Below are 24,102 nucleotides of genomic sequence, written 5' to 3'. Positions count from 1 at the left end.
ACTGAGCCTCAGTTTCCATATCTGTAAAATCGGAAGGCAGTGGGGAGATGATTGTGAAAGCTCTTGCTGACTCATAACACATGGGGTGGATGTGGCTGTTCGTGTTGTTTTCACCACTTGCCTGTCATTTGTTCCCTTACATTCCTTGGCTTCATGGTGGCTTGATCTCTAAACTGGGGAGGAAAAAGAGAGGGAGGTCATTCTGCTTCAAGGCCCTTCCCCCAGCACAGGGCTTTTCTGATGCGACCTGGGTTCTAAGTATCTAACGATGGTGCAAACCAGATGGGTCAGTCTTGTTAGATGTTTTTTTGTTTGTTTGTTTTTTTCAAGAGCAGCAAGCAGTGAGAACCCAAGGGTGCCACTGAGGCGCTTCCACTTTGTTAGCTCTTGGGAGAAAAGAGAGCTTACACCCCCACCTTCTCGTGCTGCCCAACTTGATAGATATAATATTTAGAATGCCTGTTCTTCATGATATCATCTTAGATTCAGATGCCTCAAGGCTCAAACAGGTCATGTGAGTGACCAGGCCAGCCTCATGGGGACCTGGAGCACACAGGCCCCTTCAGGAGGGGTGGTCACCCCTCACCTCCAGCTGACTTTTTTTTTTATTGAGACAAAGTCTCACTCTGTTGCCCAGGCTGGAGTGCAGCAGCACAGTCTCGGCTCACTGCAACCCCCATCTCCCAGGTTCAAGCAATTCTGGTGCCTCAGCCTCCCAAGTAGCTAGGATTACAGGCGCCCGCCACCACGCCCAGCTAATTTTTGTATTTTTAGTAGAGACGGGGTTTCACTATGTTGGTCAGGCTGGTCTCAAACTCCTGACCTCAGGTGATCCACTCGCCTCTGCCTCCCAAAGTGTTGGGATTACAGGCGTGAGCCACTGCGCCTGGCCTCCAGCTCCTCCAGCTGACTATTGACATGAAAAAATGAGCCCAGTGCAACCATGTCATTTGTGTTAAAAGACACACACACGCACACACACACACACACACAAACTGGGAATTCAAGTTTTTAGCTAAAATACCTGTTATGGTTTGGCTCTGTGTCCCCACCCAAATCTCATGTTGCATTGTAATTCCCAGTGTTGAAGGAGGGACCTGGTGGGAGGTGATTAGATCATGGGGGCAGATTTTCCCCTTGCTGTTCTCATGATAGTGAGTGAGTTCTCACAAGATCTGGTTGTTTAAAAGTGTGTAGTGCCTCCCCCTTCACTCTCTCTCCTGCTCCACATGGTAAGACGAGCTTGCCTCCCCTTTGCCTTCTGCCATGATTTTAAGCTTCCTGAGGCCACCCAGACATACTTCCTGTACAGCCTGTGGAACCATGAACCAGTTAAACCTCTTCCCTTTTATTTTTTCTTTCTTTCTTTCTTTCTTTTGAGATGGAGTCCCATTCTGTTACCCAGGCTGTAGTGCACTGGCACGATCTTGGCTCACTGCGACCTCTGCCTCCTGGGCTCAAGTGATTCTCCTGCCTCAGCCTCCTGAGAAGCTGGGATTATGAGCGCCTGCCATCATGCCTGGCTAATTTTTGTATTTTTAGTAGAGGTGGGGTTTCGCCATGTTGGCCAGGCTGGTCTTGAACTCCTGACCTCAGGATCGGCACCCCAAAGTGCTGGGATTACAGGTGTGAGTCTGCACCGGGCCATATTGCTAATTTTAAAAGTGTTATTAACACATTAAACCCAGCCTCTTTTCTTTTCTTTCTTTTCTTTCTTTCTTTTTTTTTTTTTTTTTTTTTGAGACGGAGTCTCACTCTGTTGCCCAGGCTGGAGTGCAGTGGCGTGATCTTGGCTCACTGCAAGCTCCGCCTCCCAGGTTCACGCCATTCTGCTGCCTCGTCTCCCAAATAGCTGGGACTACAGGCGCCCGCCACCACACCCAGCTAATTTTTTGTATTTTTTAGTAGAGACGGGGTTTCACCATGTTAGCCAGGATGGTCTCGATCTCCTGACCTTGTGATCTGCCCGCCTCGGCCTCCCAAAGTGCTGGGATTACAGGCATGAGCCACTGCACCCAGTCTCTTTTCTTTATAAATTACCCAGTCTCAGGTAGTTCTTTATAGCAATGTGAGAATGAACTAATACAATACGCTTATTCTTAACATAGTGGAAATTAACTCAAATGTTTTAAAATGAAAGAAAATTCAATGACCAAACAGAACCCAAAACCACACACTGGATTTGGCTCAGGTTTTCAGCCTCTGCTTTAAACTAATCCATGTCGTCATCTTGGAAGATGCTCAGAGTTATTGTTCTGTGACGTGACCTATTTGTGTTTTTCCTGGGGCCTTGGTGCCTCAGAATGACAGTAATGGTAGATATTGCAGAGGGGATATGTTTTTGGTAACAGCACATGGAAAGTCACCTACTCCACCTTTGGGCCAGCTTGTCTAAATACCCAACTGCAGTCATATAATTTACAGAGCCTGGTGACTCTACCATCAAGCATGTAATCTCTGCCTAAGCACCCAACTCCCTTAGGCTTACCATGTGTGATCACAGAATCTGAGAATGTTAGAGCCAGGAGGACCCTTGGGATCACCCTGACCTGCCTCCTGCTTCAGCAAGAAAGTGAAGGTCACATGGGGTAGGGTCTTGCCTGGGGTCACTCAGCTTTTCAGTGACCCACTTGGAGCAATAGCATAGCCTCTTAAACCTCTGACTCTATTTTCTTCCCCTTTTCCTATAGCTTCCATTTACAGCTATAAAATAATTGTCTTTGCTTCAACTCCACATCTTCCTCAGAAAGGGTAGTCCTCTGAGTCACTGGGATTCCAAGTCATGAAGGGCAGTTTGAATGAGTGGCCAGTACTGTGGTATACTTATGGCTGAGGTCAAAAACAGGACCAGCAGAATGCCGAATCCCAGGAATTCTTATACAGCAAACCAAAACTCCCCCTTCCTGTGCACTTTCAACTGATTGCCTTCTGTTTCCTTCACTAGAGAATCACAAAGTCTCCCTTTTACTTCTAAAAAAAAAAAAAGTGGCAAAACATAAAAGCAAGCAAAATAATTTGTCCAGATTAAGAACACAGGGGGAAGGCCAGGCGCAGTGGCTCATGCCTGTAATCCCAGCACTTTGGCAGGCCAAGCCAGGCAGATCACTTGAGGCCAGGAGTTCAAGACCATGCTGGCCAACATGGCGAAACCCCATCTCTACTAAAAATACAAAAATTACCAGGCATGGTGGTGCACGCCTGTAACCCCAGCTACTTGGGAGGCTGAGACATGAGAAATGCTTGAACCTAGGAGGTGGAGTTTGCAGTAAGCCAAAGTCATGCCACTGCACTCCACCCTGGGTGACAGAGTGACTATTTTACTATTTTACTCACTGTGACTATTTAAAAACATTTCTGAAGTGGCAGCAGCAACCAAGTAGCTGAATGGAAGCAAATTGTCCTGCTCTAGACCAGGGAGATCAGACACCTTCCCAGCTCTGAGCTCTGGTAGGCAGGGCACTGGGAAGGTGTCTGACCCCTGCACCTCTTTAGCTGACTCCTTCTGTAAAAATGGTGAATAGAGCTTGGTTGGCCCACAAGGCAGATGTCCTCCTCCTTCCTGCTTCCATCAGCCCAGGGCTCAGAGTCCTGCCCAGAAACAAACAAACAAACAAACAAAAAAACACCTTATGACAGGTGACCACAGCCAGCCACAGGCTCCTTCCAGAGAGCCTGCATGGTATTTGCAACTCAGTCTTCAGTGGTTGATATTGGAGCAGTCACATAACATCGCCATAAATAGCTTCTGAGCTCATCAAATGCCACCACCACACTTCGATATTTAATCCCTCACAAAAGCTGTTTATGGTTCTGTGTACTCCTTTTCATGAACATTATACCTTAATTTTATTAGCTTTTTCTGAGAATTCAAACAGATTAAAGAGGCTCAATTTTCCCTTCCAGAAGTCATGCTGATTTAATTAGTTAATGTTTGTAAAGCGCTTTTGAAGTGGGAAAGTGCCACAGGAGAACTAAGTAGTAGTATTTAGAAGTTACTCAACACACTTTATATTAACATCTCCCGTTCCTAAATGCCATCCCTCCTTGCTCATTGTAGGGAGATGGGGGTGTTCCCACCATTGCTTCATTCCTTGGAGACTGTTTCTTTCATTTGGATCACATCGGGTTCCAGAGCCACTTACAGCCATCTGTGACCCTGTGACCACAGGTCTCTGCTTCTGTTACAGCTGAGAGTCTTGGCAAACTCTTAGAACAAATGCTTTCTCACAAATAGCTAATAGTCTTTCTGTTTTCTTCCCCCCTTTTGTAAATATTAGCGAGTGCCCACCATGTACCAGGTATTCCCCTCCCTCTGGGTCTTCTTTTCTTGTCTGGGCTGATGGTTTTGCTGAGAGATCTTGGATGGGTCATTTCATCTCTGCTTTTCATCCCTTTACCTGTGTTTCAGGGGAGCCAACACAAAATACCTGGGGATGAAAATATGCTCATGCTCAGTTCTGTATTCCTTCATCAAACATCTCACCTTGGACAGCTTTAAGTAGTGAACCAAGGAAAGTCCATGTTGCTTGCATTGTTTTCACATGGGTATAGTTCTGCTCTTCAAAATTACGGTGTTGGGGGATAGAGCTCAGTGGTACAACAATCGACTATAAAATTGCAGTGACTTCTCCTTTACTGTAAAGGAATAAGGTGTCACATACGTAATTTTTCTGAGTTTGTTTTATGTTACCTCTGAAATGAGTTATGTGCTTCTCTGCCTTCTTAAATGAAATGCAATGTAATCTTTTAAGGGTCACTTCCTGAATATCCACTGTCACACTGCATTCTACTGCATTCATGCCCTCAAGAGCACTTGAGGTTGCAGTTACTTGTATCCAACCAAAGTGACCCCAGAACCTGATGCTTTTTTGAGTCAGTTGGTTTTTTTTTTATCCCTCTCCAAAACTTGCTGTTGGTGGATATTCTTACTGTCTTCAGTGTTCCTGCTCCAAACACAACTCTCCCTTTCCATTTGTTGCCGCTAATCTACTGCAGGCTGGGAAATGGGAGAATTATACTGGTTAGAATTAGGTCAAAAATAAACATGAATAGACTAGGCGCAGTGGCTCATGCCTGTAATCCCAGCATTTTGGGAGGCTGAGGCAGGTGAATCACCTGAGGTTGGGAGTTCAAGACCAGCCTGGCCAACAAAGTGAAACCTGGTCTCTACTAAAAATATAAAAATTAGCTGGACGTGGTGGCAGGTGCCTGTAATCCCAGCTACTTGGGAGGCTGAGGCAGGAGAATCACTTGAACGCAGGAAGTGGAGGTTGCAGTGAGCCAAAATCATGCCACTGCACTCCAGCCTGGGGACAGAATGAGACTCTGTCTCAAAAAAAAAAAAATTAGCTGGGCGTGGTGGTGTGTTCCTGCAATCCCAGCCACTTGGGATACTGGGGCAGGAGAATCTCTTGAACCCGAGAGGCAGAGGTTTCAGTGAGCCACTGCACTCCAGCCTAAGCAACAAGAGCGAAACCTCTGTCTCAAAAACAAAATAAAAATAAACATGAATAGGCTTTGAATGAGGGACTGAGAAGGTCCCCTATGAGCAAAGAACTCAAGTTGAAATGTACAGACTCTGTGATATGCCGATTTTAACTGCTCAGTGGCACTGTCTTCTTCCTTTTCCAATTGGGGCTCTCTTCTGGATGGGGTGAGGTTTATAAAATAAGTGACTTCTGAGCAAGCATTCCTACACACTGAAATAAAAATACTTCATGATTTTGATACAGGGAGTTCTTAGAGACTTGCATGGAGTAGGTGTCACTACCTGCTTGTTGAATAAATGGCTCCAGCAGCTTTTCATGCAGTAAGAAATTTTAGAAAATGATGGGTTTAAAGACGCTTTGAAACACAAATGTACTCCTGTTAGAAAGATACACATTTATAAGTCAGGTTTCCTAGAAAACCTCAAAGTTCTTTGTGACCCAGAAAATGTTGTAATAAAATCAACCTTTTTTTTTTTTGCCTCCCAGAATGCTTCATCTGGAGAATTTCAAAGAGACAACCAACCACCTGTTGTCAATTTCCATTCACCACCCTAAGTGTTAATGTATCTCTGGTTTCCTAAAGGTGAGAGCAGAACGTGTTCATTTTCATCTTTGTTTTTGAAAAACAGAAAGAAAATTTAGAGGTCTGTACCCACCTTCCAGTGAGATGCCTCCTTTCAATTTCAAGAGGTGAGATCTTGGCAGAGATCACTTTTGCTCCTTTCTTTCTTTCTTTCTCTTTCCTCTCTCTCTCTCCCCTTCCCTCCCTCCCTCCCTCCTTCCTTTCTCTCTCTCTCTTTCTCTTTCTCTTTTTTTTGAGATGAAGTTTCGCTCGTGTTCCCCAGGCTGGAGTGTAATGGCTCGATCTTGGCTCACTGCAACCTCTGCCTCCCAGCTCAAGTGATTCTCCTGCCTCAGTCTCCCAGGTAGCTGGGATTACAGGCATGCACCACCACGCCCAGCTATTTTTTTTTTTTTTTTGTATTTTTAGTAGGGACAGGGGTTTCACCATGTTGGCCAGGCTGGTCTTGAACTCCTGACCTCAGGTGATCCTCCCACCTTGGCCTCCCAAAGTGCTGGGATTATAGGCATGAGCCACCGTGCCCGACCCTTCATTTCTAACTCTAACATTTTTATTCTTTATGGTTTTAAGACTGACATGTTATGCTTTTTATTAGTTCAGCCTACATTAGGTAATGTCTGAAATAAGGAAAGAACTCAAATTTAATTTGTGAATTATTCTTCAGAATTTGGTTATTCCATAGGAGGCACTGTGTAGTTCGCTGATTATGATCATGGCTTTTGGTGTCAGATGGTCCTGGGTTTGAATCTAGGTTGTCCCACTTCCTAGCTCCTGACCATGGACAAGTTGCTTAGCCTTTCTGAGCCTCAGTTTCTCATTCACAATATGGATGTTTCAGTTACCTATTGCTGTATAACAAACCTACCCAAAGCTTAGTAGCTTAAAACAAAACCACCTTATGTTTTCTCAAGATTCTATTTGGACAGGGCTCAGCATGGGTGGCTCATCCGTGCCTCACATGGTATTATCATGAACCCTCATAAGGCTGAATTCAGCTGGAAATGGAACATCAAAGATGATCTCATTCACATGAATGGAAGTTGGTGCTGTCAGCCGGGGTGCTTCAGTTTTTATGTTGCCTCTTTTCCTCTCACAGTCTAGACTGCCTTCCTTACAGCATAGCAGCTTGGTTCTATCAGAGAGCAAGAACAAAAACTACCAGACCTCTTTAAAGCCTAGCCCCAGACAGAACAAGCACAACTTCCACTTCATTTTATTGATTGTAGCATGTCACAAAGCTCCACCTAATTCAGCAAAAGGGAATAGACTCTACCTCTTGATGGGAAGTATGGCAAAAGATTTACAGCTATTTTTAATTCAACACAATGGGTATACATAATTCTTCTTTTCTCAAAGTGCTGTTATGAGAAGTAAATGAGATAATGCTAGTCAGTAAGTCCTTAATAAGCACAAGCTGTTCATTACTGTTTTACAGTATTGAATCAGTATGAAGCCAATCAAGCTTTGCCATGGAGTACCTGGACCAATCAGTTACCTTGGTTGACTCTTAGTTCCTTCTTGATATCTCTGGTTCTATTTAACACAATGCACCCGGGTTCTATGGCTCCATAAGAGATGCTCAAATAAATACTCTAATAGCAAATATTTATTGACAGTGTTCACTGTGTGTTGAGCACTGTTTTAAGCACTTTTGTTACATAACAACCCTACAGTATCAAAGCTAACCTTATTCTGCAGATAGACTAATGAGGCACAGGGAAGGAAACTGACCTGCTAAAGCCACATGCCTAACAGGTAAGGGACCTGGGGTATGGATCTATAAATCAGGAATCCTGACTAACTCCAAAACCCATGTTTGTATGATTTGTTGAATAAGTGAGCCTATAGAATTAATCGGGTTCCTTTTAACTCTAAAATTGTATGATGTTTCCAAGTACAAAATGTATATGTAATTGATGAAATAGTTTCTTGGTACAAAATGCTAAGTTGAGAAATGGAGGCCAATGGGATTTTTTGCTTGACGTGTAGACAGAATAATTCAGAATTTAGCTGTCTACACATTGGCTAATACTCTAGCTATAATTGGTAAGAAATATCTGGATATATGGCTGCATTTTCCACTTTGGATAGTCAACATTGGTTCTTATTTCAAGTGCGTCCCCAATGTCCCGACTATTTTCTGTGAAATGGGAATAATGATAATTCAATGAGATTGAATTCATCACCACTGGCAACTTTGATTAGAGATGAAAGTCTCTGTATAAATGCTAAGTGTTCTTCCCTTTAATTAATTATTGTTATCAGGTACCCTGATTCATTGTTACAGAAACTTAATTTCTGGTTGTATCATCTCTTCTGATGCAGTCCTTCTTAAAATGGTGTCTCAGACATTCAGTTATGCTGTCCCTAAACCGCTCATAATCTAGGATAATCTCAGATTTTTTTTCCGCCTGCAAGTTGTCCCCTCCTACTTCTTTCTGAAATAAAAAGTGAAGATGGAAAAGGAAAGCACTCTGTGCCACCTCGGATCCTGCTTTCTGTGACTGGAAGCAAGTAGGCGGGGGCAGGGAATATGAAAAGCATCTCCAACGCTCAGATTGTGATTTAGCTCATTTTGATGGCATCATTTCACCCAACCCCAGACAGTGCATCTTGTTCGGGTTTCAAGAAGCCTGGGTGGAGGTGGGAATGTAGCTTTGAGTCAGGAGACCAGGAATGTAGCACAGAGGCCCCCACTAACTAGTTGTCTAATCCTTAACAAGTTGCTTTGTCTTTCTGGGCTCATTTTTCTCATCTGTCAAGTCAAATGAAGGTTATGGAATAGATGATCTCTAAAAATCCTTCCAGTGCTACAGTTCTATTCTGGGTCTGTCTGCACCTGCAGACAGTGATGTGGGGGCAGGAAGGGCACTGGGGAGGGCAGCAAATTTAGTCAAGAGAATAAAACACTTTCACCTGGTGCAGCCTTGTGTCCTTGTGTGTGTTGTGCAGTACAGGCTTGTCTCAGATTATCCAAATAATTGACTGAGTTCTCTTCTTTCTTTGCCAGTGAGCACACAGCTTTAGTTTTTTTCTGGGACTAGCAGCTGCTTTTCTGAAATTTCCATCCCAGGGCTTCCGTCCTCCACTGTGTCCTCTCAGAAACCTGTCATGGTTTTTCTGGATGGATGCCCACAGAATTTTAATCCAGACACACACACACACGCACACACACAGAAAGAAAGAAAGAAAAAAGAAATGAAAAAGAAAGGAAGGAAGGAAGAAAGGAAGTAGAAAAAAAGAAAAAAGTACCACGTATAACAAAAAGCAAAACCAGGTTACGAGTTGACTTTCTTTTTTAATTTGGTTACTTCATTTGTGCTGCCAATCTGAAGCCATGACTAACCTAACGCCAGTGAGTTCTCTTAATTACTGGGTTTGTCTATGATGATGCAGAGATGAGGCCCTAAATGCCTTAGGGGCTACCTGGGTCCTGGCACCTCCAAACTCTTGGTAAATGTCTGCTTAATTAAATTCGTTGTTTTCCCAGAATATCCCATTTTCTCCTCCCCCTCCCCCTCCCCCTCTCCTCCTCCTCCTCCTCCTCCTTCTTCTTTTTCTTCTGATGGAGTCTTGCTCTGTCACTCAGGCTGGAGTGCAGAGGTATGATCTCAGCTCACAGCAACCTCCACCTTCAAGGTTCAAGCGATTCTCCTGCCTCAGGCTCCCGGGTAGCTGGGATTACAGGTGCGCGCCACCATGCTTGGCTAATTTTTACATTTTTAGTAGAGACGGGGGTTTTGCCATGTTGACCAGGCTGGTCTCGAACTCCTAACGATCGGCCCACGTCGGACTCCCAAAGTGCTGGGATTATAGGCATGAGCCACTGTGCTCAAGCCAGAATATCCCATTTTATGCCTTTCCTCAATAAGCATTTGCATGTCCAGTAAGGAGGGAGGGATGGAAGTCCCTGCCCTCAGGAAGCTTAGCAGAGTCACCGAAGTTTAAAAGGTGAAGTTATCTAACTCAATTTGTGAAAGATCCTTTGATGAGCCAGCTAGAAATGCAAATTCCTGGACACTGCTCTCAGATGATCATTCTGTAAGTTTGAAACCCAGGAAATGATTTTTTACTCACCCCCAATCAGCTAGTAGAAGAGTGATAAACTCCTAATAAATGCTCATGGCCAGAAATAAATAGCATCATCAGAAACAAGAATTTCATGATTCCATTTCTACTTACTGTTGTTTAGATAAAATTTGTGAAAATTGATGTCTAATAATAAGGATTCCTCGCATTAACATTAAAGTCATTGCTCTGTGTCTTTTTGATACACACATGATCACCTGAAGATTTGGAAAATTCAAAGCAAGTATGGGTTTGGAACTAAAAATGGGGCAGTCTTGTGGGGTGTGGCAAAGAAGAGCATGAATAGCTTTGAAGTCAGGCAGAAGTCAATTCAAATTCTGCACATACCAGTCTGTGTGACTTGGGCAAGTTACTGAACGTCTCTCTGAGTCTCCATTCTTTCACCTATAAAACCGGAATATTACTACATCTCTGAAGGAGGAGTTCAGATTAAGTGAGTTTATGCATCCAGTAAGTGACTGCTTCATAAACAATTCCCCTGGACACGTTGGCTCACGTCTGTACTCCCAGCTACTCAGGAGGCTGAGGTGGGAGGATCGCTTGAGCCTGGGAATTCGAGGCTACGGTGAGCCGTGATGGTGCTACTGCACTCCAGCCTGGGTGACAGAGCGAGAACCTGTCTCAAAAATAAGTAAGTTTAAAAAACAAACAAACAGGCTGGGCTTTGTGGCTCATGTCTGTAATCCCAGCACTTTGGGAGGCCAAGGCGGGCGGATCACGAGGTCAAGAGATCGAGACCATCCTGGCCAACATGGTGAAACCCTGTCTCCAATAAAAACACAAAAATTAGCTGGGCGTGGTGGCGTGCGCCTGTAGTCCCAGCTACTCAGGTGGCTGAGGCAGGAGAATCTCTTGAACTCGGGAGGCGAAGGTTGTAGTGAGCGTAGATCGCGCCATTGCACTCCAGCCTGGCGACAGAGTGAGACTCCGTCTCAGACAAACAACAAACAAACAAACAAATAGTTCCCCCTTACAACAAAATATGCCACAAGATGAGGGAGGGCAGAAATTTCCGAGGCCAAACTTAAAATTTGCATTTGGGATTTGGCCACACTTTGGCCGTTCTCTGTGGCAGTGAATGCGGCTGCAGACGTCCCAGCGCCGCCATTGCCCACAGGGCGTGTCATTTCTAAGGGCAGCTGTTTGTTCCCTGACTGCCCCCGCCCCGCCCCCCAGCTCCCCTATCTACCTAAAAGAAAATGTAATGGGTTGGGCCATTTTTATTTTTTAAAAAGCTTTCTTCCAGGTCTTTGACCGGGCGCCGCAGGTGTCCCCATGGGTTTCCCAGGCCGCTGCGGCCTTCGCCGACAGAAGGAGGCCGTACAGAGGGGTGCGGCCGGGCCGGGGACCCAGAGCCATCTGGGTCCCATTTGGGCCAAGGCTGCGGTTTGGGACTTCCGCCGCCTGCAGGGCTCCTAAAGGGCTGAGGAAGGCCTAGAATCCTCCTGCGCACCCGATCTCGCGTAGTCCGAGGGTCCGACCCCTCCAACCCCTCCAGGGTAGGGGGCAAGGAAGGGCCGGTGTGCCGGGGAATTCGGACGCACCCCTCCCTGCCCAAGGAGGCCCAGGAGCTCCCGCGGGCCGAGCTCTGCAGGGAAGTGAATGCCCCATCTGCTGCAGGGACCCCCATCAGGAGGACCCGAATCCCAGGGACCCGCACCCGCGACGCGGTAGTGGGAGTCAAGACCCGGCGGCTGCACCCCCGACGGCTTGGCCGCATGGGAGCAAAGCCCTCGGTGCCTCAAGGCGCCAGTCTGGGCTTTTGAGCGTTGCGGGAGGTAACCGGAGAGTTCGCCGGATTTTAACACAATCCCACTCTACATCTTCAGAACAGGGTGGCCGCAAAGTCCCTTACCCCTCTTACCCGTCTCTGCTCCCACCCGCCTCACCAACCCGCCGGAGCAGAGCTGGTAATCAAAGGCACTTTCCCCGGGCGCCCAGTCGGCGTCGGACTTCGAGGGCAGCGTGCGCAGCGAAGCCGGGCTGAGGGGCGATCAGCCCGCTGGGGACCCTGGAAACCCGCCGCCCTGCGGAGAGTAGCTCGGGACAGTTCCACCGCTCCGCCCAGTCAACTAAAGTGGAAGCCTGATGTCGGCCTGCAGGGCCAGAGATGCCCTCCGGAGCTGGGCCAAACCTGGGTGCCCCTAAGTGGCTGGAGGGGTGGCTGGGTGGACAGCGCGAAAGACCCCGCTCAGGGGCCCCCCTCCTGGCTTGGGACGGTAGAGGGGTCCCGCGGGGTGGCGGCGGAGGCAGGGGAGGTGGCGGCGGGGCGGGAGGTGCGGACGGTGCGCGCGTCGCTGCGAGCTGGAGCCCCTAGGGGCCCGCCACACACACTCGCACCCCTCCCCCTCCCGGCCTTCCTCCCACCCGCTCGCCGCGACCCCCTCCCCAACCCCCTCCCCTCCCCCCGCCTCCGCCCCATTCTTGGAATTGTGTGGAAAAATTCTCAGCCAAACCTCCCACCTCTCCTCTCCCCCCACCCACCCCCTTTAAAAAACCCCTTTCCTCCCCGGCCCCTGCACTCTTTGTGAATGAGGGCAGGGAACACGGCCCTTCCCCCGCCCAGGAGCCACGCCAGACCGCCGCACTCAGAGGACTGTTTGTTAATAGTCCAATTAGATAATTGCCATCTTTCACTCCTTTTGCTCCGCATTTCCCATAAAGGAATGAATGGGGAGAGCGGCGTGGAGAGGGCTTCTGCCCCGGCAAGGTGACGAGAAGGGCTGGAGCATGCTCCTTGCACAAGGCCATGCGCTTGAATTGAATCATTGTAGCCTAATCAATGCTCTTATTGGATTACTGGCTGTTGCTTTTCTCAAAGATATTGTAGCAGAGACAATGAAATAGCTAGGGGAAAACTTTTTTTTTTTTTTTTTTGAAGCAGATCTCACAGTTGAGATTTCTCGGCCGTCTCTCCCTCTCCCCCTCTCTCTCCTGCTGGACTCTGAGTACAAAGCTGCCCTTTGAATGGGCTGCCTCAGGGCTGCTGGAGGTGCAGGCATGAAAAAATCCAACTGGAACTAAATGAAGAGAGGTGGCAGTTTAAGATGGCTGTCTGCGTCGAGGTGTGTTAAGAAGGAGTTGTTTAGGGGAAAAGCTTGGCTTTTTTAGAGTGCAAGGGAGATACTTTTTGGGAAAACTTTCTCCCCCCCCTCCGTCCCCCATCCCCCACTCCCAGACAACTGCTTTCTTCTGCTGCAGGGTGTGCAGGGTTTTTTTTTCTCCCCCCACACCCCCCCGCCGCCCAACCCTCATTCAGCTCTATCTGGCGAGTGTGGAGAAAACCCCTCTAGCCAGTATGTGAGCAGGAGGGTCAAAGGCAAAAGGAAAGTTAATAATGCCTGCTAATGGTACTAACAATTCAGGATGAATCTTGTCAAAAGTTTTTCTGGAAGTGTGGGTCTTTGATTGTGTGTTTCCTGAAAGCAAGACCAATCATTTCCGTTTATTCACTGGCTAAACCCCTACTTGATTGGGGACAAGGACAGAAACCATCCATTACGATCTGATATATTATCCAAACAATTTAGTGTATTCATGAGGTAACCGAAACGTGGGGGCTGCGAAATTACCCGTAATCAATTGCAACAGCGAGTGTGCGTCCCCCCGGGTGTCGGACAACTACAACTCGCCGTCTCAGAAACAGGCGGGAGCCGCAGCATTTCGGAGTTGCGCTGTTCGCTACCTGATCGCCAGGCTGGGGACACTGGACGTGCTCAGAGGACGCGGGTGCTGACGAGGCGGCCTCGCCGCAGCTCCACCGGGATCCTGGACCAGACTGGCCGCCTCTCGGCGAGCGCGCCACTCTCCCGTCGCCGCTGACCCGCGCGCGGCCGCCGAAGCCTCCCCGCGGGGACATTCATTCTTGCCCCTTGCCTGTCGCCGGGCCGGGCGTACGGGCCGCGTTGTCGGGGGTTTTGTCCCCTTTTTCCTCTTTTTTTTTTCCTTCTCCCCCCCCCTTTTTTTTTTTGCTTTTTTTTTTTTCCTTTCTGTTTTTGTTGTTGTTCTTGCCTATGTTCGGGAAACCAGACAAAATGGACGTTCGATGCCACTCGGACGCCGAGGCTGCCCGGGTCTCGAAGAACGCGCACAAGGAGAGTCGGGAGAGCAAGGGCGCGGAGGGGAACCTCCCAGCCGCCTTCCTCAAGGAGCCGCAGGGCGCCTTCTCAGCGTCGGGCGCTGCTGAGGATTGTAACAAAAGTAAATCCAATTCCGCAGCGGACCCGGATTACTGCCGCCGGATCCTGGTCCGAGGTAGGGATGGGCAGGGCTGCCAGGCGCGTTCTTTGGGGTCGACTCCGGGGCCGGAGCTGCGCGCTGCCGCCGACACAGGCCGGTGGGAAGGAGTGCCGGCTGGGACTTGGGAGAAAGTTGTTGGCCCTCCCCGCCCCGAGTCCGGCTGGGGACAAGCGCCTGGGACTCTCCGGTGCGCTCTCCAGGGGCCTCGGCCCTCCACGCCCGGAGGGGCCCCGCTGACCGGGCTGCGGGGGGAGATGAGGGGCTGCGCGGGTGCGGCCGGGCATCGGGCTGCGGCCTCCGACCCGGGAAAGGAGCAGAAAACTCCGGGAGGAGGTGTGCGCGCTCCAAGGGCCGGACGACCTGCCGGGAGCCGGCCAGGGGACTCCCGCGCTCTGGAGGGCTGAGCGCACCCAAGGGGGAACGCGAGCCCCGGAGAACAGCTGCCGATCGCGGGCTACGGCCCTGCCAGTTAGTGCACTGGGCCGAGGGCCCCACGGCCGCGATCGGTGCCCGACCGCTGCCGCCGGGAGAGGCAGCTGGGCTTGGTTACGGAGCCGCGGTTGCCGCTTTGGTGCTCTGCTCTGCCGCTCTCGGATGCGCGGCGTGCACTTAGCCCCGGCGGCGGAGGCTGCGAGGCCGGGCCCCGGCCCGGCGCCGCCCCAGCCAGCAGATCGCCGGGCCCGGCCGGCCCCGACTCAATCCCTCCTCCTTCCGCCGCGCGGACTCCGGAGGGAAGGAGACTCGAGGGTGGGGGTGGGGACGTCTGGATCACGGTCTGGTCAGCAAGCCCAGAGCTGGGGCCCGCAGGACCCGGGCGGGGCGACAAGGGTACCCTCAGGCTACAGGGGACCCGGAAGGCTCAGCCGACGCCCCCCCCAGGCCGGAAGAAACGTCCGCCTATGTGGAATTGATTGGATTTTTTTCTCTCCCCTGTCTGGAGGACTCTACAAAAAGACAAAGTGTGGTCCCTCCTTTGGTCAGCGGTATGGAGTTAGGCCCCTTGCCCTCCACACAGTGTCTTTGCTACCTGGTTGTGGTCGCGCTCCGCACCCCCGCCCCCCATCCCCAAAACTGCACGCTTCTGGGGACTGTGTCCCCAAATCCAGCTCGGGCCAAGGAGGTGGAGGGGGACGGGAGGGTTCTGGCGGCTGACATCTCCCCTTCCCCAGATGCCAAGGGGTCCATCCGAGAGATCATCCTGCCCAAGGGCCTGGACTTGGACCGGCCTAAGAGGACGCGCACGTCCTTCACCGCGGAGCAGCTCTATCGGCTGGAGATGGAGTTCCAGCGCTGCCAGTACGTGGTGGGCCGCGAGAGGACCGAGCTCGCCCGGCAGCTTAACCTCTCCGAGACCCAGGTACCCGGCGACCAGGCCGCACACAGTTCTGCACCAGCCTTCCTCCCCACCACCCCTACCTAGCCTGCTCTTCACTTCCTAACCTGCTCTGGACAGAACTACCCTTGGGAGGTGGAGGAGATGGGAAGGATGGGTAAGACAGGCCTAAGGATTCCTTCCCCTAGATAATACATCCTTTCCCCCCACCATTCCTGCCATCCCCAAATCCTCCAGGGCCCATGTTTTATCCACCTTGGCCTAGGCCCAGAAGGCCCCAAATCCTGTCCTTTTGGAATTTTTATTGTCCCCCGGTTTTGAGCATTTCCTTCGAGCTTCTGCTCTACAAAGAACTGACTTTTGCCCTTGTTTGGGGTACCCCATTTTGGCTAGATTTCTAGGCCCCACCCCTTGTGGGCCCACCCAGCTGTACACAGCGTCCAGGCCCATTCTACAGGAGTGAGGCTAGATCTAACAACCCCTGCCCCAGCACCATGGGTGATTCCCAGGAATTAGGTGTACGCCCTCCTGGAGATCTGCCTGTGCAGATCAGGCTGCCCTGACCCTTAAAGGAAGGCTTTCCCCATTCTGAGCTGGCCCCAGCCCTGAGCACCTAGGAGACCCTGTCTTCTGGGCCAATGATGTGTGAGGTGTGTGATGGGAAGGAGATCTAGGACCCAGAAGCCAGTACTGCTGATTGTGCTTTAGATCTTTCCCTTTACATTAAATCCATATGATGCCCCTTGGAGCTGGCCATGTGGGCTCTGGGCCCAGGAGAGGACCCAAGAACTTGCCAAGTGGCATGTCACCAGCTTGGCCTAGCTACGGCAGCCTTCTTTCTGAAGACTGATCCTTTTCCCCATGCCCAACCCTGAAGCAGGTGGAGAGCATTTTAGGTCCGGGATCTGGGCTGAAAGCTGAGGACTGACAGAACAGATAGGGGTGTTCTTTTTGAGTTTGAGTTGGTGTGGTAGCTTTTTCTATTCTCTCTGCTACTACTCCTCTTAGTTTATAAAATCTAGATAGGATAGTCTTTGCCTATTGCTGCAAAACTCTTCTGGGCCACTGCTAGGCCTGCAGAGGGGCAGAAGAATGAGAGGGGAAGTTAGTGGGGAATATTCAATCCACCTCAGCCTCCTGACTTTCTCCCATGATTCCAAGTTCATGACTCAGACCAGTGGAGAGATAAACTAAGAGTATCACCAGACCCTTCAATGCAGCTATCTGGTGAGAGGAGGTGCAGAAATCTCGGTCTACATAAAGTCTCCCGCACATATTATTCTCCTGCAGCCACTTCCCCTGCTTGCTGCTAGCTAATGGTCACGTCTTAAGCAGGAAACGGTCCTTTGTAGCCTTCACCAGGAGCAGTGCTTCTAGGACTAAATCCGAGCGCATTGGGCCAGGGGCCTGGGTCCAGAAAGGCTGGGCAATACTCCCTCCCCGCCTCTCTTCCCACTTCCCTCTTGCTTCTTCCCTCTTCCTTCACCGCACCCTAGGGCCTCACACCCTCCACCGGAAATTCCGGCTTTGGGACTGCACTGATTCACACATCTGTGAGCCCCAAACACCGCTGCGGGGTAGCGCGGAAGCCAGTGAAACCCTTTCCGGTCTTCCTTCGAGTTCCTGCCGTGGGCATTTTATTACTTTGTTCTGTGTAAGCGGCGCCTGCCTGGGCCTGCTTCCCTGACCCGGAAGCGCAGCCCGGTGGAGCAGCTGTGTCCCCCTCGTGGCGGCGCCAGCTCCCCCAGCAGCGCCCCGGCCCGGACCCCTCCGGCTGCTGGGTGGGGCTGCTGGTAGGGCTGGGACTTGGGGAGAGCCCCGAAGCCGCGCGCCCCGGGAGCTCGCTTCCTTTGACGCTGGTCTTCCCTGCCCCTCTCTCCCACTCTCCCCGCACCCCGGCGCGCAGGTGAAGGTCTGGTTCCAGAACCGGCGCACCAAGCAGAAGAAGGACCAGGGCAAGGACTCGGAGCTACGCTCGGTGGTGTCGGAGACCGCGGCCACGTGCAGCGTGCTACGGCTGCTGGAGCAGGGCCGCCTGTTGTCGCCGCCCGGCCTGCCTGCGCTGCTGCCGCCTTGCGCCACGGGCGCTCTCGGCTCAGCGCTGCGCGGTCCCAGCTTGCCGGCCCTGGGCGCGGGCGCCGCTGCAGGCTCGGCCGCCGCAGCCGCCGCCGCCGCCCCGGGCCCAGCGGGCGCCGCATCCCCGCACCCGCCGGCTGTGGGCGGTGCTCCAGGCCCCGGGCCCGCCGGGCCGGGGGGATTGCACGCAGGCGCCCCGGCCGCGGGCCACAGCCTCTTCAGCCTGCCGGTGCCCTCGCTGCTCGGCTCCGTCGCCAGCCGCCTGTCCTCCACCCCGTTAACAATGGCTGGTTCGCTAGCTGGGAATTTGCAAGAACTCTCCGCCCGATATCTGAGCTCCTCGGCCTTCGAGCCTTACTCCCGGACCAACAATAAAGAAGGGGCCGAGAAAAAAGCGCTGGACTGATTTTAAGTGTTTCCCTGTATTTATATTTATAGTATCTATTGTGGTGATATTTATGGACTCACGCGCATTAGGTGCCCAGAGCTCCTGCCCTGAGCTCCTGGCTCCCACCAGGCCTCTGACAGCTCTCGTTTCCCACTAGACTCTGCTACCAATTTCATCTCATTCGGGCTATTTTTTTTCTACTACCTTTCCTCTGAGATTCCTCCCCAACCCCCAACTTCCTTCTGAATCCAGGAGCGATCCAAAGAATTGGGAAAAATGCCCGAGTTAGTCAACCTGATGCCCTGACCCCGTGCCCAGCCCAGGAGGGAAAAGACTGGTTCTAACTCCAAAGCACAGGACGTTTGCTCTAGATCCGCGGCTGCTGCGGCTGCTGCCGCTGCCGACTATTCCTAGGAATATTTGAAAGAGGAAAACTGCGCGCAGACCCCAGGGGCTCCCAGGTTTCTTTAGACCAAAAAAGGAGGACGTTCCTTCCTCTTGCCAGGGAAACCAGGGCTTGTGGGAGCCCCTGGGCCCCGCTTTGCGGACCTCTCGGGATAGTCGGTACACAACACAGCTTCCTGGCGGGCAAATCCTGCGGTTTTTCTCCCCTTTAGGGCAACTCCAATCACAACCACCCCCGACCCCAGGAAACAGTAACAAACGTCGTAGTAGGCAACGACACTGATAAATTTGATCTAATCAGCAATAAAAGCAATTGCTACGTAAAACCAGATGAAGTGGAACCAGTTTTTAAATACTTCCAATGATGAAATTTGGAAGGTGTAAGAAAATTCAGGATACAGAATGCCCCACAGGGCAATGCAAAATTAAGGTTCTGGGTGTTGTAACTTTAAACAGGAATTTAATGGGGGAAAAGCAAAGGAAAAGGTAACGCCGCTAATCAAAGGAAATTCAGAATCTTTTCTCCGAGCCTGTTCGGGGCGGTGGCCGACAGCTTCCCACTCCTCCAGGAAAGAGCAAAGCGGCTGCCGGCGGTAGCCTGCGCAGCCGGCGCTTCACCCTACGGCCTCCCAGGCGCGTAGCTTCGGGCACAATTGCTCGGTTTGGAAAACGAGTCAGCACTCATTGCCTCCTCTCCCAAACACCCGGATTCACAAAACCCTTCCTGCACGCAGGAAACGTCTGGATTTCTGAGCAGTTCTTTGCGGAAGGGGAGGCAGGGACGCCGCTGGGCGGTCGGGCCTCCTCTAGCAGTAGTCTCGGAGTCCAGATAGCGTCTTGTGTGATTGATAGGAAAGACACTCCCCTCGCCTCCCCAGTCTTAGGGTTTCAGTGGTCCCAAATCAGAACACGAACCGCGACACCCTCTTTCCTTACCCTGCGCTGCGGCGATCGTCCCTACAGCCACGGCCACCCACATTTTAACCAAAATCACAGACCCAGACTGCGAGGTGCCGCAGTGTCTAGAATGTATTCATCCATCTGAAGCAAGCGAAAAACACTTTTTTAAAATAGTAATTTTATTGTAAATTATTTACGTCGGAAACTCTCCCCCTCTTTTTCATCTTTTTTTTTTTCTAGGCAAATAGTGAAGAAAATAATGAACGATTCAAACGCGGGTAGGTGTCACTGAATCCAGGCTACTAACTTTGTTCTGAATGTTTTGGATATTTGGATGTTTTGTATTTATGTGGTGAGAGTGAAATATATATATCTATGATGATAAATGAGGTGTATTTTTGTCTTATATTTGAAGGATAAAAAAACAAAAGAAGAAAAGGAAGAAAGAGCCAGCAAATGATGAGTCTCGGCGTGGGGACTCCGGGGGCAGAGGGTGGCAGCCCCTATAGTGCGGGGCCCTGCGACTGGTACCGTGAGCGCCTGGGATGAGGTTTGGGCGGATTTCGGGTTTCCGGAGAGGCAGAGACGCCTGGCTACGACGATTTGTTCCACTTCCTTGAGTGTTTCGCTCTCGATTTCTCTATCTGTCCCTCTGAGGTCGGCCCCTCAGACCCTCCTCCTTAATTTCCCACTGCGTAATTCTTAGTTTATTTAGGAACTCATCTCTGGGCACTATAAAGTCCCTGCCTCCTAATGCTAGGTTTCTAGAGTCTTCCAGCTGCATCTTCATGCCGGCAGCATTTTGGATTTTGTGCAATCATGGGCCCAGAATAGGCAAGGTTTTATTTTCTTCTGACTTAGAATACAAGTCTCGCCATCGTCAAAGAGAAACTTTGAAGGAGCAGGAGACTGAAATCGATATTAATTCCTGCAAAGAGACCTCCTCACCCTGGTGCTTATGCGGTGGTGACGGGTGTAGACGTTGCAAACAAATCTTGGGAAGCGAGGAGGGCCGGGGAGGACACTTCCGGACACGCTCTTCTAAAGCGTGTGCAGCACGGGGCGAAGTCCGCGCTGCGGATGCTGCGGCCCCGGCTCCTTCTTGTAGCGCCTGCACACCTGGGTGTTGCAGGGACCCGCAGCTCCCGTGCAGCACCGGCCCTAGCCAGGCCTTACTGCCCCTACTCGTGTACTGTGCCTGAAGCTGAAGTTGGAGGCATCCAAAATAAGGCGGGGCACAGTGTGGGCGGCGGAGTCCCTGAGCCTTGAGCTCCGCTTTTTGCTGAGATCACAGCAGCCGCCCACAGACAGTTCACTTTTATTTCTCAAAGTTGCTGCAGATCCCTCAGCTTGGCTTCTCTTGGCTCTTCCCCTCCCTGTCCGCCTCTCCTTACTTTCTCTTGCTTGAAACTGCTTTTCCTTTTCTACTCTTTTCTTCCGCGCTCCTGTCCCGTAAACGCCTGCGCTTCCTTTAAGGAGTTCTCTCCCTGTGGTGTGGGCTCCCCTCTCGTTCCCCCTGTCTCCCTCCTCCATTACTTCTTCCTTCCAGGTCTCTCTCTCTCTCTTGGTTTTCTGGTTTTTTTCTCCTGCTCAAGGGGTCCCAAAGGCCAAGGCAGTGGGTGGCTCTCGCTGCAGCTTCAAGGCTGGTGGCTGGGGCCCTCCAGGGGTGAGAAGGAAGGGAGAAGGTGGCATAACTTTTGGGAACAAAAGAAAACACAAAATCCTAGCTTGGGATTCCCAAAAAATTCAGCCTCCTCTCCCAGGGGCCTCAGCCTGGGAAGTCACCAAGCAGATCTCTCCTTCCAGCTTCCTGCTCTTTCTCCTTTTTGCTTTCTTACCCCTGAAAGAGGGAAGGACAAGTCACCTCATAACTTCTGCTCTCACCTCCCTTCCCTCCCTGGCTTTGGGAAGAGCTGCTGAGCTCTTTGCCTGCCACTCAGGGAGTGCAATTGTTCTTAAAGAGCCTCTTCTGCATAGAAAAAGAATTGCAATTTTAATTTAAAAACATTTATAGAAAATTCATTTAATTTTAGTGACTATCTTCTTTTCCCTCCTTCCCCAAGGGCCTCCAGTAAGCTGCCTTGGTCCCTAGAGGCTTCTGGCTTCCAACTGGAGACTCACAGGCCTTGGAGGAGGAGGCAGGTACCCTCTATGCCAATAGCTGGGCCTGCCTGGGGAAAGGTGGAAGGAGAAACAGCTGCAGGAGGGGGGAGCTGAAAGGAATCTGATGCTCAGGACTGCACAAAGCAACCGCCAAATTGTTTCAGAGCAGAAAAGAAAAAGGGAGAAAACCTCTTAGCAAAGCCCTGTGAGTTTGGGGGTCAGGTTCAAGAAAGATGTGGGAAGTCACTTGGAGAGCTAAACGGGACACATGCTCCTATCCACACTTGCAGTTGGTCTAACCTTCAGCCAGAATGTATTCATAAGTAGCATTTGGCAACCCTTTATAGTTTACAAATAGCATTTTACATACACCATTCTACTATTCCTCATGGTGGCTTTGGGAGGTCCAGCTCCGTTTTAAAGACTCATACAGGACTGGAGCAAATAACTTGCTCAAAGCCACATGGCTGCTCAGAACCCAAGATTGTAAGCTCCCCCTAGGGCCAGAGGCCTCTTTCTTTCAGTTTTTTTCTTTCGTCCCCCTTTGCCCCCTCTTTCCTTCTTCCCTTTCTCCCCTCCTTCCTCCTTTCCTTCTTTTTGGGCCCACAGTGTCTGGATCATGGTACCTGAATTCTTTAGCCTATTTGCACCCACATCTGCTAATGTCCATATCTAGCCATCTATTACACCAGCTGCTGAGGATTTACTTGGTGCCCTCATCAAGAAGTTTGAATTTCTCCCTCCTTCCTTTTTTTATCCTGCCACTGTCCCAACTCTTTCCCTCTACGTCTCTCTAGAATGACATCTTTAAACCCCTTAAGCTCTTTGGTCTTACACATCCTTAAAAATGATTATTTATAAATTGAATTATAATATCCATGAGGTAAACACTCATAGGGTAAAGTACACAAAGCTTAACTATACAAGTTGATGATTTACACACACACACACACACACACACACATTCTTGAATGGCTCCAAGGATACCCTTTTAACTTCTTCCCTTCAGCCACATAAGCCATATGATGACACACAGTGTCTTTCTCCTGTTTGAAAAGAAATTGTGTCATATTGGTGTGCTGTTCTTGCATAGAAAGCCTTTTTTAAAGAAGTCTTTTTAAGATTTCTTGAAGGATTTAGAAATCATATATCTCTTCTAACCCCCTGAAATCCTGAGTTTAAGTGGCTTGATTAAATGGCTGATCAAAACTTAAAAACATACTAGGTCAATGTTTTTCAAGATACAACTGAGGACCAGCTGCTTCAGAATCATCTGGGGACTGGCTAAAATTCCAGGTTCCTAAGCCCTAGTCCCATCTGATGAATCAGAAACTAGGTTGGGGCTTAGGAACGTGCATTTTAAACACTTTTCCAAAGTGATTCTTATCCAGACTAATATCTGAGAAGTACTGTATTAAATGGCAAACTCCCAAAACACTGCAGCCTCCTGCATCTGGCCCAGGGCCTGGCATTTGGTAGGAATACAATGAATGTTTGTTAAACAAATTAATCCACAGTTTCTGACACAGTTTAGAATTTCTTGGACCACATTATGCTATTGTAATTTAACACCATTTCTACATCGGGAAATCTTTACATTTCAGTCTTTTTCATTTTCATGGAGGTTTCATTTTAATGGAGCAGGAGAGAAAAGAGAGATCTACTTTGGTGGTTTCTCAGGTCTCAGGGAAGGTCTTTTATAAACTCAATGGGGACCACCTTCCTGGAGAGACTGCTCCCTTACAGACCTGGTAGTTTGGGGAAAGGAGGAGAGCCCTTCAGGTTTGCTGAAAAGCATTCAGATGCACACCCTTCTTGGTTGGAACTGAAAGCTTCTGTTTGAAGAGACATGAGTTCTGGAAGGAGCAAGGCCACCAGGTCCAGAGAACCTGGCATGCAATGGACATGGAAGCTGAAAATTACTTGGGTATTCTCTGATTTCTAGCTAATATGAAAATAATTTTCTTTCTAGAAACACATTTGCCTATCTTCTTACCCTGAAACAGAAAATAAATATTGTGCTTTATGTGGTAGTGTTGTACCCATTCTTAAAAATAAATCACATCATATATATGTGTAAAATATATATAAAATTTTTCATGTAAAAATTTTCTTCATATAAAAGTCTGTTATGTGTGTTAACAACAACATAACATGTATAGCAATAACACATACACATATACACACATATAAACACGTACATAGCATTCCCTGGTATCAAACAATGTGTAGTATGCTGGTTTAATGCACAGAGAAAAAGTAATTCATCTTAATGGTTTCTAGTTATGGTTCTGGAGTCAGAATGACTTGGGTTCAAATCCAAGATACACCACTTAATAGCTGTGTAATCTTGGACAAATTAGTCATCTGGCTGCTCTAAACCTATTTCCACGTATATCAAATGAAAGTAATAATGGCACCTACCTCATAGGATTGTCATGGTTGTTTAGTTGGATAAAGCATCTAAAGCATCTAGTACAAGCCTAGGATAAGTTAT

General features: G+C 49.7%; 1 protein-coding gene across 2 annotated transcripts; it reads left to right on the top strand.

Annotated features, from left to right (window-relative positions):
- Nucleotides 1-13,446: 13,446 nt before the first annotated feature.
- On the top strand, nucleotides 13,447-23,691 carry VAX1 (ventral anterior homeobox 1). Of its 2 annotated transcripts, XM_001151780.7 has the most exons (4): nucleotides 13,447-14,415; nucleotides 15,570-15,757; nucleotides 19,743-19,780; nucleotides 19,918-23,691. In XM_001151780.7, the coding sequence occupies exons 1-4, from the start codon at nucleotides 14,175-14,177 to the stop codon at nucleotides 20,009-20,011; spliced, it is 561 nt and encodes a 186-aa protein (XP_001151780.2). In that variant the 5' UTR covers nucleotides 13,447-14,174; the 3' UTR covers nucleotides 20,012-23,691. The 2 variants fall into 2 exon arrangements, with proteins under 2 accessions (XP_001151780.2, XP_003312832.2); XM_003312784.7 differs by having other exon boundaries at nucleotides 17,640-19,991.
- Nucleotides 23,692-24,102: the final 411 nt, after the last annotated feature.

The sequence above is a fragment of the Pan troglodytes genome, chromosome 8 (genome assembly GCF_028858775.2).
Source record: "Pan troglodytes isolate AG18354 chromosome 8, NHGRI_mPanTro3-v2.0_pri, whole genome shotgun sequence".
Classification (NCBI taxonomy): Eukaryota; Metazoa; Chordata; class Mammalia; order Primates; family Hominidae; genus Pan; species Pan troglodytes.
Note: the sequence above shows the minus strand (reverse complement) of the source record. Positions and strands in the feature narration are given on the sequence as shown.

Coding starts and splice junctions, on each gene's coding strand:
- VAX1 (XM_003312784.7), top strand. CDS start 14,175: ATGTTCGGGAAACCAGACAAAATGGACGTTCGATGCCACTCGGACGCC. Junction 14,416..15,569: donor CCGCCGGATCCTGGTCCGAG/GTAGGGATGGGC, acceptor CCCCTTCCCCAG/ATGCCAAGGGGTCCATCCGA. Junction 15,758..17,639: donor TTAACCTCTCCGAGACCCAG/GTACCCGGCGAC, acceptor CCCGGCGCGCAG/GTGAAGGTCTGGTTCCAGAA.